Raw genomic sequence first — 19,473 nt, 5'->3', positions numbered from 1 at the left:
AGAAACGGTATATTAATCGTATCTCGAAATAAATAAGGGAAGAAAGGAAGAGAGACTCGCATATTTTAGGCAAAATCTCGTCGCCCTTACGGCTTTCCGTTTCAACGGATACGGTTTCATCCTGCGATTGCCCTCTGCGGTGGTACAGTCTAAAATCAGTGTTCGCGATCCAGTTTCGGCGTACGACGATTCACCAGCATGGTGCGTCGACCCGTATCGTGCAGTTCTCCTCGCAGCTACGACATTCACCCCACCTGTCTCCTCTTGATCTTAACCTTGAACCGGTACATAAGGGAAACTAAACAAGGAAGGAAAGGGGGAAGGGGAAGAAGAAAAGGTATAGAGGAGATAAAGAAACACCTGTACGGAACGAACGAATGGAACAATCAAATTATAATAAATAAATTATTGAGAAATTAAGAAACAAATAAATGGTTCTATATTCCTTCGTAAAAAAAAAAAAAGGAAAACAAATCTAAATGACGAGAAATGAACAATAGTGATACATGGTACATGGAACGTTTACACTAAACGGTTAGAATGTATACAAAGTGGGAAAACAAAGTTAACGAGAAGAAGGGTTTCTTAGAAGGAAGATAAATGAAATAGAAGAGGAACGAAAGGAAAAGAGCGAACGGACAAGACCGAGTTCGCGTTGAAGTTGAGGTTCTCTGTTCTTTAATCAAGGCAGGGGTGGTGCGATTAGGCGGGGTCGGCGAAGAGGCAGGCGGTATGAGAGCGGCGATGGTAGCGGCGGCGGTGGCGGTGGCGGTGGCGGCGGTAACGACGTGGCTGGGAGGGGGTGAGAAAGCAGAGGAAGAGTTAGACGATGGAAGCGGCGGCGGTTCAGGTGGAGGGGGGGAGGGGTTAGGTAGGCTGTGCCGGGGGGTGTTGGTGGCGGCTGGAAACGTGGAGCGTGGGTGGAAAACTGGGTGGTGCTAGGTATGACTAGGTTCACAGTGCTGGGAAGGGAAGGAGAGGAATATGTACGAGAAAGTGAGAGACAGAGTGGAGATCGAGAAGGAAAGAGAAAGAGAAAGAGAAAATGCGAACAAACTAGCGATTGAGTGAGCAACTGAGAGAGAGAGAGAGAGAGAGAGAGAGAGAGAGAGAGAGAGAGAGAGAGAGAGAGAGAGAGAGAGAGAGAGAGAAGTAAAAACGCCCGCAGGAAGAATGGGGAGGCCTCCGACGCGGCTGTCGCGGCCCCAGGGCCGTATCGACCACCCCAACTTCCGATCCTCTTCTCAGCATTCGCGACGGCACAGGCACCGATATGACTTCCAACCGTTTCCACGTATATACATATATCTCATGTTTCGTTCCGAGAGTCTTGTTCTCTTTCTCTTTTTCATCCTTTCACACTTTGTTCTGTCCATTAATTCAGAGAACGAAGATAGGTTTATAACCTGGTCAAAATGTTCACGAATCTTCATACTGGACGAGTAGTGAAAATTTATATTATATCGGTTCTAGAACGATCGAATTTTCATATTGGACGAATAAGTATATATATATATATATATATATATATTGTGGTTATCATCGCTAAAATGATTTTAATAAAGCAAATTGTATTTTAATGCAATTGACAATTTATGAATAATTTTTCATTTTTTTCCATAACGATAAATATGAACTGACGATATCCCATGTTCGAAGAAGTGATCATTGCATCACGAGTAAATGTAAATGTGCATTTGTCCGCATTCAATTAAACGAATAAAGAAAGAAAGAAGCGTTTGGAAAGGTGCGAAGCTTTAACAAACGATAAAAGCAACGACGACGATAGTCGCGGTAAGGGCGAAGGCGAGGGAGGGCGAGAGCGAGGGCGATGGCGACGGCGACGGCAATTTGGAGAACCACGGACGCTGGGCGATGGGTAGGGTTGTACGTGTGCTGGTGCAGGGTAGAGTGGGTGGGTAGTTGGTTGGTTCGGCGGTGGATGCATAGGGGTGGTGCCATCGGTTCGGAGGCAAGAGGGAAAGCCACCGGCAGAATCCAACCTCACCAATCAATACTTAGGGTTCAAGGGCATCGCCCGACCAATTATCCCAGACTAATTGACACGCGAGACAAGAGAAAAAAGATTGTACCTACACTATCTTTTTTATACTTTTTGTGCGACGGACAACGACTACGTCTCGATTCTTGTCGAATGTTTCCAGAAAAGTCGCCACTCGAAAACTCGATATGATGTAGCGAGAAACATTCGTATTCGTTTTCGATTGATTCCTATCCAAGTCGAAGCTAAGCTGGACAAATGTTTAATTTATTCAAAATTTAGAGACAATACAGAACAAATTTAAAGAAATTCATTTGAAGTTAATTGGAACATGTCTTTTTTTAAATGTAAATAAGTGAAAAATGAAATAGAACAAACAAATGAAAACTGGAAAGAAGTAAACGAGGCGTTACCAAAAGATTTTTAAATGATGATAGAAGGATGTAAACTCAAGTTCTTTCGTAGGAAGAAATAAGAAAAAGAAGGAAGGGGAGAGAAGGAGGACAAGAGAAGTCCAACAGGTGTAAATCCGCAAAAAGATCGACCGTGGAAACGTTTCACGAGAACAGGAAGGACGTGAAGGGGATGGTTGGGGGCTTGGTCCGTGTAAGATTGTACTAGCAGACGGTTGAAAGGTATGCGTTATACAACCATGCCTGTACGAAGAGACTGGTCGTTAGAGAAGAAGAGCAGAAAAACCAAGGAAGGGGAAAGCGACGTGAAAGAGAGAGAGAGAGAGAGAGAGAGAGAGAGAGATGGAGGGAGGGAGGGAGGGAGAGGGAAAGAGAGAGAAAGAGAGACGAGAGACGAGAGAGAAGAAAAGCAGAGAAGAGAATGTACTGGGGAATCCCTGAAGATGGTCGTAGGGTCGTCTCCGCTATTACGAATACGGCGTCATAACGGAATTGATAATGTAACGGACGTCACGAGCATAACCTTCCTCTCTTCTTCTCCACGCTACATAACCTCCTTTCTCAATGGAAGTGTGACTCTCGCTACCACGTGCTCTTCGAACAAGTTGCAACAACAAGTAGATGTTGAATCTTGCAATACTTATAATTTTATCGTAATTTCAAATACTTTTTACTTTCACAATTTAATATATCCTTTTAAATTCCCTCTTTTTCAATTCTTTTTTGATTCAATAATTTTGTGCTTTATTTTTTGTTTTTGTTTGTTTTTTTGTATTGTATTCTTGTATATGTTACATATGTTACATATGTTACAAGAATATTATTCGATTTGTATGAGAATTTAATTATCAGTTAATAAAACTACGCATTAATTTATGATTATTTAGTGATAGAATTTAAGAGGGCAAGATAAGATGTACCGGTCGAATGTTTACGAATATGAAGTGGAGAAGCCTGATAATGCGGATGGCGCAGTTTCATAGACATTCCACAGGACTCTTGCATTACATGCACATTGCATACATGTTACGCAGGTTATACGCACGTTATATGTACGCGTAGACGCATGCAGCTATATACACGCACACACTCGATTATTACTCTTCAGTTGTTGTTCATTCGCAGAAGATCGCTTGATCCGCTTGTAGAATTGAAAGAGCTAATTTTGTAACGTACAAGTCACGTAGCCACTATTTTTTTTTTTTTTTATGAAAGACCAACGGGACTCGATGCACTTGACTCGAATTCATTGACTTAACCACAAATTTAACATATCACTGGTCAAAACTCGCAGCACGCATACTTTGATTCGGTTGAGTTTATCAGAGCAAGCGATGCCTTCTGATTAAATCATCAAGGGTGACGATTACGCGCGACATGTTGTTTCCACAGCATGCACGACACTTCACTCGTTTGATCGATGCTGCGTGCATCGTAATCCGTGTATTGTTTCAAAGTGGATTATTCGAATATTGTAAACTTGATCAAATATGTTCCAAATTAAATCAACCTTAGATCGAATTCTGAACATTTCAGTCTCATTCACGATGAGAGAAAGACACTAAGAATTAAATTGTAATATTTCTCGTATTCTTCGTAAATTATTCACGATAATCACTGTATAAATTTAGTTAACAATATTTTAATTCAAAAATGTAAAAGAATTACGTTATTCTTTAAAACACTAAAATATCTCGACCACGATAGTTCACGTGCACAATACGACCGTCCAAGATTCGGCGGGTAGTAGTACGTGTCGTGTATCCATGTAAAACTTTCCCTTCCTTTTCTCTCTCTTCGGTTCTCTCTCTCTCTCTCTCGCTCGCTCGCCCGCTCGCTCGCTCTTTCTCTCTCTCTTTCTTCCCTCTCCCTTTGCCGTTGTCTCTTTCTGTGTGTTGCGAGAAGTTCATCGGAGCAATGCCCATTCTATGGCAAGTAGCAATAACGCGACGCGTCTCCCAAGACAGTCTTCCATTCCGGTGCGAAGGAAGTTGTATCGTTTATCACTTACCTGACTGCAATATTCCGTGGACGAATGATCCCTCGTTGAAAGTGTAAAGATGTACACGGAAGAAATAGGAAGAGAAGAAAAAAGAAGAAAGAAAGGAATAAGGAAAATTTGATGAGTGATTGAAAAATAAACAAAGGAAAGATCATATGCGACGAGCAAGAAAAAAGGGAAAAAAGAAAGAAGAGAAACAAAGCGAAAAACAAATAAAGAAAAAATTAAAATGGAGAAAGAAAAGGAAGAGAAAAGGAGAGAAATTAAAGGTAGAATAGCTAATAGAGAAGAAAGAGAAGACAGAAGGAAATAAAGAAAAAGGAAAAGACGTAGAAAGAAGAATAAGATAAAGGGAGGAAGGAAGAGGAGGAAGAAGAGGCGGAGGAAGAGGAGGAGTTGGAAAAGGAGAAGAAAAAGGTGAAGGAAGAGGAGGTGGTAGGAGAGGAAGAGGAGAAGAGAAAGAAAAAAATAAAAAGAGGAAGAAGAAGAAGAAGAAGAAGAAGAAGAAGAAGAGGCGCAGAAGTCACGACGAGAAAACGAGGCGGTATCGGCGTTAGTAGAGTCGACGTCGTGAAAAAGCCAGACGAAACCGTGTACGAGGAGGTTACGACCACGTAGAACGAGAGGATAATTCCTGGCAGGGCCCGATCTCCTACGCGGCGAAGCCCAACGAAAGTGAAATGGCATTCGGCGCTCCGTGCTGAGGGCGCACGGCATTCGGAGGAGCGAGGAGATGAAGAGGACGCGGTGAAGAGCGGGAGGAAACAGCGGCAGCGGCAGAGCCAGAGCCAGAGCCAGAGCCAGAACCGAGGAGGAAGAGGAGTATCAGGAGGAGGAGGCGGAGGAGGAGGAGGAGGAGGAAGAGGTGGCGGCGGCGGCGGCGGCGGAGGACGCCGCGAAATTCGCCGACGCGACGAACAAGGACGGATTGAATCCGCGCTCGAGCGCGTACAACGAGGAAGAGACTCGCGGGGGATGCGTGCTCGGCGGTGGACAGAGAGCGATTGAGCGTACGCGTGGAGCGAGCAAGCGAGCGAGCGCACCTGACCAGTCCCTGAGAGAGCGGGGAAAGGGGTTGAAAACCGGCGGGTGGCAGGACGGTTGGTGGAAAGCGGCGCAAAGCGAGGGGAGCGGGCCGGTAGGAGTCCGTTTGGTGGAGGGGTGACAGAGAGCATCGAGTACGGGGGTGGGAACGGGGATCGGTGGAGAGGCAAGTCTGCGGTGTTTGAGAGAAATGCGCGCTCGCCTCTGACGGTTAAGCGACGAGCATCGACGAGTGGTTCCCGTGGGAGTGAGCAAGACTTTCCGCGGCTAAACGAAAACAGAAATATAGTCTGTGCGGAAACGAACGAGACGGAATGTGGAAGACGAAGACCTAGGACGCGTTTGGCCACAGCGAGACGAAGACAGATGCAAGGTTCGCGAGAGAACGGGAAAGGACAGAATCGTGGCTCTACCTTCGACGCGACAAAGGTAGCGTTATGTATTCGTGTGAACACGCTATATATATATATATATATATATATATATATATACATATGCGTGCATACACGATATAGAGAAAGAGAGAAAAGAAGAGAAAGAGAACGAGAGAGAGAAAGAAAAAGAGGGTAATAGACGAGCGCTCCAGTGATGTATACCTAAAGTTAGGATCCTGGTTTCCATACGTTACGAGTACACTATGAGCAAATAAATATTTTTAATCGGTTGTAAATTAAAATTGTAAGTAATATACATTATGATATAATTTCACACAAAACAAAAAGACTAAAATATAAAACGTTTTTAATAACAAATTTTAGATATTTTTCTCTCAAATATATGTACGTTTGCTATAATAATCTCAATAAACATATATAAGACAATATTGTTCGATTATTTACTATTTAAAATTTTATTTTTCGATTGATTCATGTTTTTTAGAATAATAAATCCATCACTCAAATAATAAAAATATAAAGAAAACCTCGAATTAAAAAATAAATTATCGTCATTTTCAATGAAATAGTAACGGTCTTTCGGGACGGCCCTGTATGGACGAACTCGACTCGACTCAACTCAACTCGATTCGACTCGACTCCATTCGATTCAACGCAACTCGACTCACGAGCGAGACGATGCGTCGTCAAGGGAAGAGTTAGTTTCGGGAGAGCGAGCACCATGAAAAAGGATGGAAGAACCGAATGAAGCGAGACAGAAAAAGAGGCAGACAGATGAGAAAGACAGAGAAATAGAAGAGAGAAAAAGAGGCGGATAAAGCATGATTGAACAGGGAAAGTGCTCGAGAAAGAGAGAGGATACGAGACGCGAATTGTAGTGCTTGCGCGGACAAAGGGAATCTGTGGCTCCAGTCGTCCCTACGCACACGCATGTACGAATGACGTGCAACTATGCGCACGCATGCACGCCACTGTAGAAACCGCGTGTCTAAAGTCGACGGAAGAAGCGCGAATTCTCTTGTTTCTCCCCGTTCGACATTGCCGCTAGCCCTCTTCCCTCTTTGCCGCCTCTTCTTCTCCTCCTCCTTCTCTCTCTTCGCCGCATTTCTCTTCACGTTTCTTCTCATCTCTTCTCTTCTCATTTCTTCAAGTTTGCATCTATTAAGAGGAATAAAGAAAGCACGATCACGAATGTTGTTGTGCGAATCACGCTACGTTGCTTACTTTGGCGTATTGTACTTGCACCCCTCTGACTCCCCCATAGAAGAAAATTATTAGTTACAACTACGATTAATTTACATCTGGCCGACACAAGTTTGACCAGAAACGCGAAGACCGATCCAGGTTGCGATTGTAACCCTTCCAATTAGACACATATCACGCATCGGCATTCACGATTATCGGCGCGCCTTTTTCATTACTTTTGTTTAACGATTGGGTCGCGCACCAATGCAAGAAATAATGTGATTGCAATATATCGATGTGTAGCTGTACGTAGTTTCATACAGCAAGTAACTAACGAATCGTATATTCGTGATTATCGGATTATCTTATTTTTTTTTATAAAATTGTAAATTTCGAATCTAATTTTATTCTAGAATTATAAATTTCGAATTTCAATACATAAATAGACATACACACACATACAATAAATATCAATTAGAGTTATCGATTCAATATCTGATTAAAACGTACAATCGAATTGCTTCCCAGAATTATTTTTCTTACTATATCTTTAGTATACATATTCGCAATTAAAAGTTGGAAAAAATTCAAAAATTATAAAAATTATAAAGTGAATTTCGCTAAATCAAGTTCAAGGTAACGATAGAAATAATAAGTAATAATAAGTGATTCTTTATCATTTCTCTTCCATTTTCTATCTTACGGAGCCCTTATGAATTTCTTCGCCGACAAGTCGAAGAAAGGAGATACGGATGGAGAACGAGGTCAGTAGAGAATACTATCCTTATGCCTCAGATACTCGCCCTATATGTATATGTATAGTATAAGCAAATATATAAATCATATATACTATTTCCTTTTTCTTCTCATCATTTCTAATTCCATTTTATCATTAATTGCATTCAATAATAAAAAACGATCAACTTTCTGATATCGAGAAACTAATTGAAACTTACTAATATCAAATGTGATCAATACAAAATCAAGATCGATGATCTGATTTATCCTAATAAATAGTATTTAATACTATTTAAGAGTAATAGTAGTAACGTGTATTTTGATACACATATATATACGAATACGAATACGTATATGTATAAGTTGTCGTCTTATTGTTAATTCTTGTGTCAAGGACAACGAGTCGAAGAACCACGCGTTGGGCATGGCCATATTCATAAGTTTTTCTCTGAAAATGAAACACAAAGCCTTTCGTGGATTAAATTGGATTTCTCTTTGTCTTTGGCAGTATGAATTTGAATTTCGTGCCAATTTTTTGAAACCGAAATAACGAATATAAATAAAATTGAGAATATAAAGAATCGTTATAAATAAAAAAGATTAATTTTTAATTAATCTTCACAAGCTTATTACACTAAAGTTTATTACAACTCTGAATCACAATCGTTTGAAGCGAAAACGAACACGTACAAAAGTTTGGATGAACAACATCGATTAGGGACGTGAGCATTATTGCGTGCCAACACGTTTTGCTTCACGGAGCGGTTTAAAAAGAAGATAAAAAAAATGGCGAAACAACGAAGCTCAAAACATCGCTTACAAGTTATCAAGTTGTTCTTTCAAATATATCGCCTTACTTTGGAAGCATGAAAGTTTATTGTCAATAAGATTAATAGATTTTCCAGAGATTTATTATAGTGCAACATGATAAATATTACGAATACTTTATGAAATAATAAAAAGTTCTGCATCAGTGCTCTATATTATAATATTAAAAATTAATAAGTTATAAAACCAATAATAATTTTTTAATATTAAAAATATAGAGATTTGACAATATAATTATAACATTAAATATCACGCGAAAATCAGGATCAAATGAATAATTTTACTATATTATATTACATATGGATATTATATAGATAGATATATTTAAGCATTGCATTGAAGAATAATCAACACGTGTGTAAAGATACCTCGAAACATATCTGGCCGATGACGCGTGATGCTGGAGATGGTAAAGCATCACTCGTCAAGGTTCACGGAAAGGATGGATTTTACCATCCGATATTTCTTAGAGGGGGAGGGGACAGCCATAATTCGTTCCTTCACCAATTCCCCTCATATTCATATTAATATGTCAGAAAATCCAAATTTATCTTCCCTATTAACTATTTCTTTACTCTTATGATATATTAAATAGAGATCGTTTATCTCTAACATCAAACAATAATTGCTTTTCCTAAAATCATTTCTATTTGTTATGAATATCATTCCAAATATTTATGTGAATAAAATATAATAATGTAATATTACGAACCATAACTATCTTTTAATATTATTCTTCTCGTGTGATGAAATTGAAATTTGAAGAATAATTACTATCACAATCAAATTTACTAGATTAAACAAATATTTTTATGTGAGAAAACTAACGATATAAGTGAAAACCATTTTTGTTGCTATATTTTTCTTATATTTTTTAAAGAGATAGTTGTTTGATCATTTGTCAATACTGTCACGTAATATTTTTTTTGTAATTTAAATTTGATTTTTGGTTGAATCGTAATGTTAATTCGTTATACGATGAAGTATTCGTGTTAAACGTTTAATCAGTTTATGTATCTTCATTATAAAAATGTATTTTCATATACAAAGAGATTCGATAATAATAAATTAATATGTTATTTCCGGATTTATAATGTATCATTTTGCAAATACGTAAGCAAGTAGTTGTTATCGATGCTTTTCTTAATTTTATATAATTCTGATATATAATTTAATTTTAACGCAAAATTGGATTTACGAATAAAAGTACGAAGTATTAAAGCATACTGAGAAGGAACGCTTGTTATTTGTTAGATTTTTTTACATTAATTATATAATAATTTTAAAATGGAAAACGAAAAATGGGATATCGGAAATAGGAGGGATACAAAGTCAAACGACAGAAACAAATTTAAAGTTACGTGGATAACAAAAATGGATAAATAGATACATTTACGCCATCTAGAAGATTCAAAAAGAATTTACGCTATCGATAACTGGATAGAGATAAAAAAGAGCAAATGAATCTGGATCGGTAAGTTAGGAATCAGTTCATGGCGAAATCGTTTCGTAGAAAATGAAGTGAGTTAACCTTCGGTGGATATATAGAGTTTGAGGACAAATGCTCAACGAGTAATGTCGAAAATAGAGTACTTCACTTGCACTGTCGGTAAAAACGTCTATAAGGGTTGTGTTGTGTTTACCTAGGATACGATGATGGAAGGGGAAGGAGAAAGTTTCGAACATCTTGTCATTTATATCGTTTAATCAAGCATTCTGAACAACATCAGGGGGGAAGAGGGTCGCGATTCGATTGCGTTATTCGCGTGGTTCAAAGTATCGCCAAGTTTTTCTTTGTATCGTTTAATCTTTATTCCTCAATTTCTATTTGTCAATTTGCGTCACGGTTTGAAAGTGAGAGGTTCAAATTACTTTCGCTGAATAAATTTTTATGCGTTATTACGGTGTTAAAAGAACGATATTTCAATAAATAAAATGATAGTGACGCGACAGCAATGCAACACCGAACAATACCGAACAACGAAAGAAAAAAAAAAGAGAGGAATAGTTAAAAAAAAAAAAAAAATAAAGGATTAACGATACATGATTCGTCATTTTCTAATAAAACATATGTATAGAGAGCAGTGACTTACCTGAAGTTCTGCTTGCGAAACATCGATCTCCCCTCTGTAGACGAATTCTATTATAAATTTGAGATCATTGAAGCATACATCTTGTGGCATAATGATTGTCGGATGTTTGCAGGGATTTGAAAGTAGGAGCTTTTGAAAGTAGGAACTGCACGCCGATAATACCACCTGCGCAAACAAGAAGAAGTTGTATCGAACGATCAATAATGTAGATAGAAGAAAATCGGTACATCAATCTAAAGCTATCCGTGAAACAAACAAGATAAACGCGTTACATTATGTCGATTAAATAAATAAATAAATAAATAAATAAATAAAAAGAAAAAATATAATCGTGACGATTAGCAAAGTGAATTTGGATCGAACGAAATTCAAAAGATATCTCGATTATTGAGATCAAATAAATCTGATGTTTATTTCTTCTTCTTCGGAATTCACTTACCTTGTGAGCTTTTAAGGAAGCTTCGTTACATGCGAGAGTAACGTCGACAAAAGCTTCCGTTTGAAGTAGTTGATGGAAAACGGACGTCATGTTTGATTGGTAGTTATTCCAGCGCAGGCAGTAGTGCTGCCCGGCCATGCCGCCGCTGCAACAAAAAGATCAGGTTAACGATCATTTTTAACAGGTAAACAAAAGAGAATTGTTCGATCCGCGCGAAATTTCGAATTCGATCGGAAAAACCGGTGGTCGGTTCGTGAAGAAGATCTAACTTGGTCCTTTAGTCGCACGAGCCACGATACGATCTTGTTCCTTGGAACGGTACCCTTCTTCCTTCTTTTAAATCGATCCGTAAAGCGGGACAGTACCTGTAGTGCACGCCCCAATAACGATCCGTCTCCATGAAATATTCGTTTTCCTTTCCGGCACAGCTACGAAAAGTAACTAAGAGGCGCGGGGAGGAGAGAGATCGTATTTGCGGTAGGTGAAGAAAATAAAGGGAGGAGGGCGTGAGAATAAATCGATAGAGAAGAGAAGAAGGAAAAGATGGGTGAAGAATCGGATAACGGAATCGGTTTCTGTGGAACGAATCGAGTGGAAGGCGGGGAGAAGGAGATAATAAACGAAACGGTTGGTAAACGATAACAAACAACTGGCCTGTCTGCGCCCTCGTGATGGAACGAAATCAAGAAACACTTTCGCGGTTCGATCTCGACGATCGAAAAGATCTCGATGGATTAGGAATTCGAAGATCGAGCAAGTCGACAAGTGACGCACGCGATGAACAACGAGCGGACAAACGAGCAACGTTTACAACGAACCTTCTATATAACGCGTGAACAACGTTTCTCGACAACCGTTCGACGATGGAGAGAGGGGGAAGGGGAAAGAGTGAGGAAGAGAGAGAGAGAGAGAAAAGGGAAAAACGAAAAGAAGACACAACGAGAAGGAAGCCGGTAATAAACAATGTATGTGTGTGTACGTGTGTGTGTGTACACGGAAAAAAAGTGAACGATATGTACTATATGAACGCGACACTGCAAAAGCGACGAAGAAGGTCGGGCGTTGGTCTGTCTCGTAACATTCACCTGTTCCGTGGACCGTGCTTTATCTGCCTCTATCTATGTGACTCTTTATACGGCCCATTCCCCGTTATCTATCCGTAGGAACACGGACTTTTATCAGTTGCTTAGACATGAGCCGATAACGTGAAAAACTTTAAGCTCTCCACTCATTTCGCGCCTCTTTCCTTCCATTCCCCTCCGGATTCTCTTCGTTCACCGATTTCTCTCTCTCCAACCGTTGCCCTGTCCGCGATTCCGTTTCATATCGCATACGGATACGCCGCGCCACCGACAAGCCTCGAGACAAATCACCTCGTTACGAACTAGAAATAATTTCGATCGTTTAATCGCAAGGATTGAAACGTGTTCCCTCGGAATTAACACTTTCGCAAGAATCGATGTATATTTTGACAACACTTATTCTCGCTTGGCCAACTTATTTTTTCCTTCGATTTATGATTCGAGTTATCGGTAAAAATTCATATTTTTTGCGTTCCAGAATAATTTAATTACATTTCTTGATCTCGGAAACTGACTGTATATATATGTATCTTGTATTCTAATATTTTCTTAATAAAACGATTTTCAAGAGATAATTGATATCGATGATACAAATGCTGGATCTCTTGTTTGAACCGACTCAATCTCGAACGTGTTAATTGATACTCACTCAGAATTAGTTTGCGGTAGATATTAAGGAAGGTCGTAGATAGTGCATAAATAAATATATCTGGTCTAATTATCAATCGGTTTTTGCCACTTTCTCTTATCTTTAACGATGTTTTACACGTGTATATTCCCATTCACGATTTCTACGAGAAGAGTTGGGCATGAACTCGTCCACGTATGCGAATAGATACGTCTGAGATTCGATTAATCGATATACGAAGAACCAGTAATTAACAAACAACAATTAATGAACAAACCGATAGTCAACAGTGATTCTACCAAGTTTCCTCGATCTCGAATGCCGTGATCTTCGCATACGACTATTTTGCGATTGATATTTTTTCTCAAAGATATTTTTCTCAAATAAATCATCCTTTCTTTGTATATTTCGTTCGGTATTTTTAAATTCTCTTATATCAAGTTCTATTCAATCCTTTGAATAGAATTATTATGCTTGCGTTTAATAGCCATCTTCAAATTTCCAATAATAATTGGATATTATAATAATTGGAATAAGAAAGAAAAAAAAATATGAAAAAGTTTGGTAGTTTTGGCAAATGCAAACTTAAGATTAGATGTATCAATTTTTTTTGTTATATATTATAAAGTTACAATTGTCCATCGAATTGTTACGCATAAGACGACTTTGATGATTCATTGTTGAGATAAATTCGATTGGAATAAAATATGCAAAATAATCGAGGAGAAAATAGAGGAGAGGAAGGATTAAAATGGTGGATCGAATTAAGAGAAAACCGGATGTAATGCGACTCAAAGAAAAGAGGAGACTGTTTCTAATCTCTTGTCTTGCACGGAAAGCGTGCCGTTCATACGTTCGATTTTTTCATCGAAATTTTAATTTAATTCGATAAATATTCGAAAACAATTGTACAATTTCGTATCTTCTCGTTCTCGAGAATTTCAATGTATTATAATTTCATTACATTAATAATCGAATATGTTTATCCGACGAAATGAAAAATCGCGTCATTTGAATTTTTCATTTTTTGTGAAATAAAGAGCAAGGAGCGTAGTATGATGGAAATGTAACGAATTGATCGCGATTGATCGTTTGTGCCTGAGCGAATCGATCGATACGCTTTCTCGCTTGTCGATCCGTTTTACGTGTACATCGATCGATAACGTTTCACTATTACGTACGTATCTATCTTTTCAACGAATTATTATTCCAGTGTTATATCCTCGTTATCGACATGTTGAAAATTACGAAATCGAGTAGCCAACTTCTCGTTTTAATTCGAACGGATAGAAAAGTATACGATATATAAGTATTTTCGTCGGTGCGTTTCCCCGCGTAAACGTTGACCGTGAAAGAAGCAACGAGGGTAAAGAGAAGCTAAGCTACTCGAGCGGGACACGGTAAACGAGAGCGCGCGCGTCACTCGCGAGAAGGTATGGCAAAGATACGGTGATGGAAAAAAAGGTGATATACAAGGTGTCCCAAAAATGTGGGCTTATAGGTTAATCGAAGATTCTCGAGAATTAATTTCGAATGAAAGAATTAATTTGCGAAAACTTTTATTACGATTTTGTTAATAACGAGTTATTAAAAACGCTGGCCAATCACGAAGCGTATTATTATTCGAAACGAATTATTTAAAAATTGCGGTGTAAAAAGAGTATGAAACTTTTCTAGCAAATGAACGATAAATGATACGCATTGAAGAAGAGGAAAAAGAGGAGGATGATAAAAGAGGGGAGGAAAAGGAGGACGATAAAGAAGGGGAAGTAGAGAAGGATGATAAAGAAGTGGGGAGAAGGGAGTGATAAAGGAGGGGAGAAAGAGGAGCAAGATAAAAAGGGAGAGGAAGAGGAGGATGATAAGGAGGGGAGGATACGAATATCTTATACGAATATTGATTAATTAGTTTTATTATTCCTGAATAAGATATATAATAATTTTTTCGATTAAGAAAAATATTTGTTTATTACATTGGACAGAATTATTTCTTCTTAACACATGTTGCTCGAACGCTTGTTTGCGTTCGGCGGCACGTATCCAACGCTACCGTCGCGGCTTAACTAGTTTACGCGCTCCACGATTGGCCGATGTTTTTCATTAATAATTCGGTAACAAAAGCGCAACGAGAGTTTTTGCAAAGGAAAATTAAAATTGAAATTACCTCTAGATTAATCTTCAATTAACCATGTATTGCCACATTCTTGGAACGGCCTGTATAGAAGCGTGTAGAGAGCTAGACAGAGCACAACAGCGTTCACTTACACACGATCGACGTATTCGTAGCAGCGGTAACGGTAGCACAATAACGACACGAGGGACAGCAATGACGACAGCAACGGCAACAGTAACAACGTGAACCGTGTGGTTGTATGGTATACGCGTTTTGAAATGGCGAGTCGCGCGAATACAAGAAGAAAAGGACGGGAAGAGAAGGAAAGAGATATAGAGAGAAAGAAAGAGAGAGAAAGAGAGGCAGAGCGGACAGAATATCGAGTCTCGTTAAACGATGACTAAAATTGGCAATAATATACCACATAATATACCGTATCGATGAACGATGTTCATCCCTCGTGCGTTCACGCTTTCTTTCGCGGCCTCGAAGAAGGACACTGCGTTGGTCTCTCCCTTTCAGAGAATCCTCCCTTCCATCTTCCCTTCCACGATTCATCTCAATTTTTCTTCGAGCTTTTTGTGTCCAATTTCACCTCGCCTCCCTCGGATCCCATCCTCTTTCTTTTTCCCGTCTGTCTCTCTGCCATTCGTGGAGAGTAGACGAGCGCGCGCTCCCCCTCTTCTTCTACCCTCGTATCGTTCTCGTTCCATCTCCCTCTTTTCTTTTCTCTGGCCCTCCTTGTCCCTCGGTCGTTTCGTCGTTTCTTTCTCGACCCTCCTCGTCTCTCCTTCCCTCTTTCTCCGCGCGTTGGCTCCATTTACTCGTTCCCTCGTTCCCTCCCCACGAGGCGAAGACGCTATTTTCTCGTGGCCCCTTTTCTTCCACGGTCTCCGCCACCCTTCTCTCTTTTTCTCCTCTCTCCTCTCTCCACAACTCTCCTCTCCCATCCTATCCTCTCCTCCGCTCTCTCTCTCTCTCTCTCTCTCCACCACACCAGCCACTCCGTTTTCTCGCTCGATGGGAAGCTTCTACCCTCCTCTCTTTCTCCTCTCTTCCTCTCCTTATACTACACGCCGCGTTTCCTTTTCCTCCTGGTCGGTGCGCGTTTTACGTTTTTCCAACGTTATCGACGTTCTTCCTCGGCTCTTCTCGGACTTTTTCCTTTCGTCGTCGTGGTACCATCGTACCCGTCGTACCGTCATCCTCGAGACGACCAACCAGCTCTTTCTCCGGGAAAACGTAAGCGGAAACGGCTTCTCCCCTCCTGCCTTCGGTTCTTCCACCCAGAACCGCGCGTTTCTAGAGGGAACGTTCTGAAATCTTCCAGAACAGTTTCCTTCGCCTCGTTTCGCTTCCATATTCTCGTTCCCCTTCCATCATGGAAAAGGCGCGGCTGATAAAACGCCGAAACTAGTTAAATATATATCGATTAAATTTCGCCGTCTTTCTCCTCCTCCTTTTATTTATTTCCCCCTCTCCTTTTCATTAGACGTATCGTTTTCTTTTCGATAATTATTCGAATTTTCTTTCTTGCCGATAGAATTATCCTTGTTCGATGATTCCAATTGTTAATCGAAAGCATCGCGATATGAAAATCGCTTTCCAATATCATCGAGGTTACACACGATCTTTTATTTTTTTTATCAAGAAACCATTTATTAAATATGATTCCAACGAATATCAATATGTATTACAACAATGTAATGTAAGGATAACGCGAGGCTGATTTTTGCACGATTTTCCAAAAATGCCTATTTTTCTAATCCGATTCACCGATGTCGAAAGGACATCGACATCGGGTCATAGCGATTCAATCACCGGTATAAGAAACGATTTCTATCGATTCTTTGGAATATCGAACGCAAGGTGGTGAAAGGTAGTCGATCGTTTCGTTAATATTTTCCGGTCACTTCACTTTCGCGAACTTTTCATTCTGTAGAACTGAAAGGCGTAGGATTAAAGAGAGAGAAAGAGAGAAGGATAAACAAATGAGGAGAGCAAGGAACAACAGTGGTCAACGAGTCGAAGCAGTCCTAATTTCCGTCCTGTCTGTACCGTAAGGCATAACAGTACCGCATTCCAAATGCCCTTCGTTTCTTCGTTTCTCTCCGTTCACCTTTCCGAGAGAACCAGGCTCTCTCGGCCTCTCACCTGTTCCTCTTCGCCCTACCACTTGAAACAGCGCAGTCGTATATACGTGTATATACTGTACAGTGGCTGCCTGTGTGTCTCCGTTCTTCCTACCACCTTTACATCCCCCTCCCATTACCCTCTGACGCCGTTTTCGAAGGAAAGGAAAGGAAAGGAAAGGAAAGGAAAGGAGAGGAGAGAGAGAAAGACAGAGAGAGAGAGAGAGGAGGAAGAACGAGCCACGAGATATGGGAGAGGGGGGAGTAGAGAGAGACCCGGAAACGCCAATTTCACTGGAAGCAAACGAGAGCGGAGGAATCGACACGTGGAGATGTGCAAGAAAGAAGAAAAGAAAAATGCCCTCTATGTGTCGGGACTGTTTTCGATCGTTCTTCGTCGTCCTCTAAGAAAGAATATCTATTTGATGGAATAACGCGTGTAAACTTGTTTACATTAACCCTCGACCGGTTGACCTTCGGTCGTTAAAAAATAATTTATTATCTTGCATTTATTTCCTTTTCTTTTCTTTTTTTTTTTTTACAATATTCTATTTTATCGTAGTTCGTTAGCAATCGTCCCGTTATTGTGACATATTAATAATAACTTTTAGTAGAGGGATTATTTCTAAAATATTGCGGTCAAACGAATCGTGCACAGCGATTTTTCCTTCCAACATTTTTCTCTCTCTTAAAAAATACTTGGAACGAGTATCGCTTGCACGCAACCTGTTCTTCGTTCCACGCATCCTTTCGTTCGTATATAGTGTACGTTTTCTCTCTTTTTTTTTTATTTCGCTCTTATAGAACAAGGATAAACGAGGGTTAGAAACCACCCCCGGTATCCACGTGATCAGGGTTGCGTCCCTTCGAAGGGTGCAACGTAAGAGGGTGACGTGGACTTGTCCAAGGTCGCACGTGGCTTGCCCAGAGGGATCTCTTCTCCCTAACTACGAGGGTGCACAATTTTTTTCCCGTTCATTCGATTCTACGGCTATCGAACAACCACCATTCGTGTCATGAATAAAAAAAGTTCTTCTCTCTTGTAGCATTTTCTTTACTATGCATTTGCCTTTGATACTTTTCCGCTGAAATTCGAATACGGATTCTCTTAAATTTGTAATATCACTGAAATATTACTTTCCCCTTTTCTCTCCTTCTCTTTCCCTCCCTTTTTCCAAATTAAAAAAAAGAAAAAATCCTCTTCGTGCGATACACTTTCGATTAAACGTAACGAAACTAAAATCGAAATAGTTACTCTAAAAGTCTCGATTTTACTACGTTGCCCTCCCCCTTCCCGCTCCTCTCACTCCCTCTGTTTCTTTCTCCATCCGTCTGTCTCATGACGATCATCAATAGCACTACTATTTAGCCGGGAAAGGTAGCCGGTTAAGTTTTCGAGGAAAGAGAAAGGAGCAACGAGGATGCGCAGGAGTAGTCGGGTGAACGGAAGCAACGAAGAAGAAGGGAGTTGGGAGAAAGGGTGAAGAGAGGGTGGTGAACAGCGGATAAGAGAGTCTCTTTGTGTGTTCGTGTACAGCGGAGGGATGAAAGCGGAGGATGAAAAAGCCGGGGGACAGATGGCCCTTTCAGACAATGAGAAACTCCGGAGATAAGGGGAACGCGAGCGAGAATCTAAGGGGGAGATAGAGAAAGAGGAAGAGAAGCGGTAGGGAAAAAAGGTTGGGGAGAGAAAGAAGGAGGGAAGAGGCAAAACTGCTTTTTTGAGACGGGAATGGAGAAGGGACGTAATGAACGGATGAGGCGGGAGAGTGCGAGAACGGGAGAGCGAGAGAAGGGATGGAGGGAAGGAGGAGAGGAAGAGAAAGGGAAGGTTGAAAGAGTGGAATAACGCGAGTGAGTCAGATGCGGAATCGGCCTGTGTCGAACAACGATCTTTAAACGCGATTAATCGCCGAGCAATACAGTTTTCTTCTCGGGTGCATGTACTCCGTGCATTTAAATTGTTTCCAAGTGGAACGGAAAGTTTATGACGTGATCCCGTATACGTACGGTACGACACAGTCAAGTGTTTAGATATGCGTAGAAATGATCGCGTGTAAACGATGACTCGAAATTTCTTTTCGAGACATTTTCTATTTCCAATTGTTTCGCTGTTTTTAAAATTACATTCATTAACGATAAAAATAATCATGTGTTTCACTTCCAATTCTATTATTTGTTATAATAACGATTACTTTCGAAACGAGGTAATTTGGTATTTTCGCGCGCATAATTTTAGTCGATCCGTATAGGTGAAAGATTGTCTCGTAAATAAGTTGCAAACAAAAAGGCGGAATAATCGATCAAGAAAGTTCCCTTCTCCCTCTCTTTCTCCTTCCTCCTCTTACATTTTTTGCCCTCTCTATTTGCGCGGTTTCA

General features: G+C 40.1%; 1 protein-coding gene across 11 annotated transcripts in view; it reads right to left on the bottom strand.

Annotated features, from left to right (window-relative positions):
* LOC107997492 (protein bric-a-brac 2) overlaps nt 1-19,473 on the bottom strand; it is a 28,310-nt gene that overhangs the window by 4,280 nt on the left and 4,557 nt on the right. For 3 of the 11 annotated variants that reach the window (XM_062079551.1, XM_062079552.1, XM_062079555.1), the window contains exon 1: nt 4,427-6,990. In XM_062079551.1, coding sequence (XP_061935535.1) covers nt 4,427-5,134 — 708 coding nt within the window. In that variant the 5' untranslated portion in view covers nt 5,135-6,990. Of the gene's footprint in view, nt 1-90; nt 3,324-4,426; nt 6,991-10,700; nt 10,866-11,139; nt 11,285-11,504; nt 12,677-15,395; nt 16,585-19,473 lie in introns of those variants that run through there. The other 8 variants (XM_062079554.1, XM_028666583.2, XM_028666582.2 and 5 more) reach the window with 7 other exon arrangements.

The sequence above is a fragment of the Apis cerana genome, linkage group LG9, assembly GCF_029169275.1.
Source record: "Apis cerana isolate GH-2021 linkage group LG9, AcerK_1.0, whole genome shotgun sequence".
Classification (NCBI taxonomy): domain Eukaryota; kingdom Metazoa; phylum Arthropoda; class Insecta; order Hymenoptera; family Apidae; genus Apis; species Apis cerana.
The sequence above is the reverse complement of the archived record's forward strand: the minus strand, read 5'-3'. Positions and strand labels throughout refer to the sequence as shown.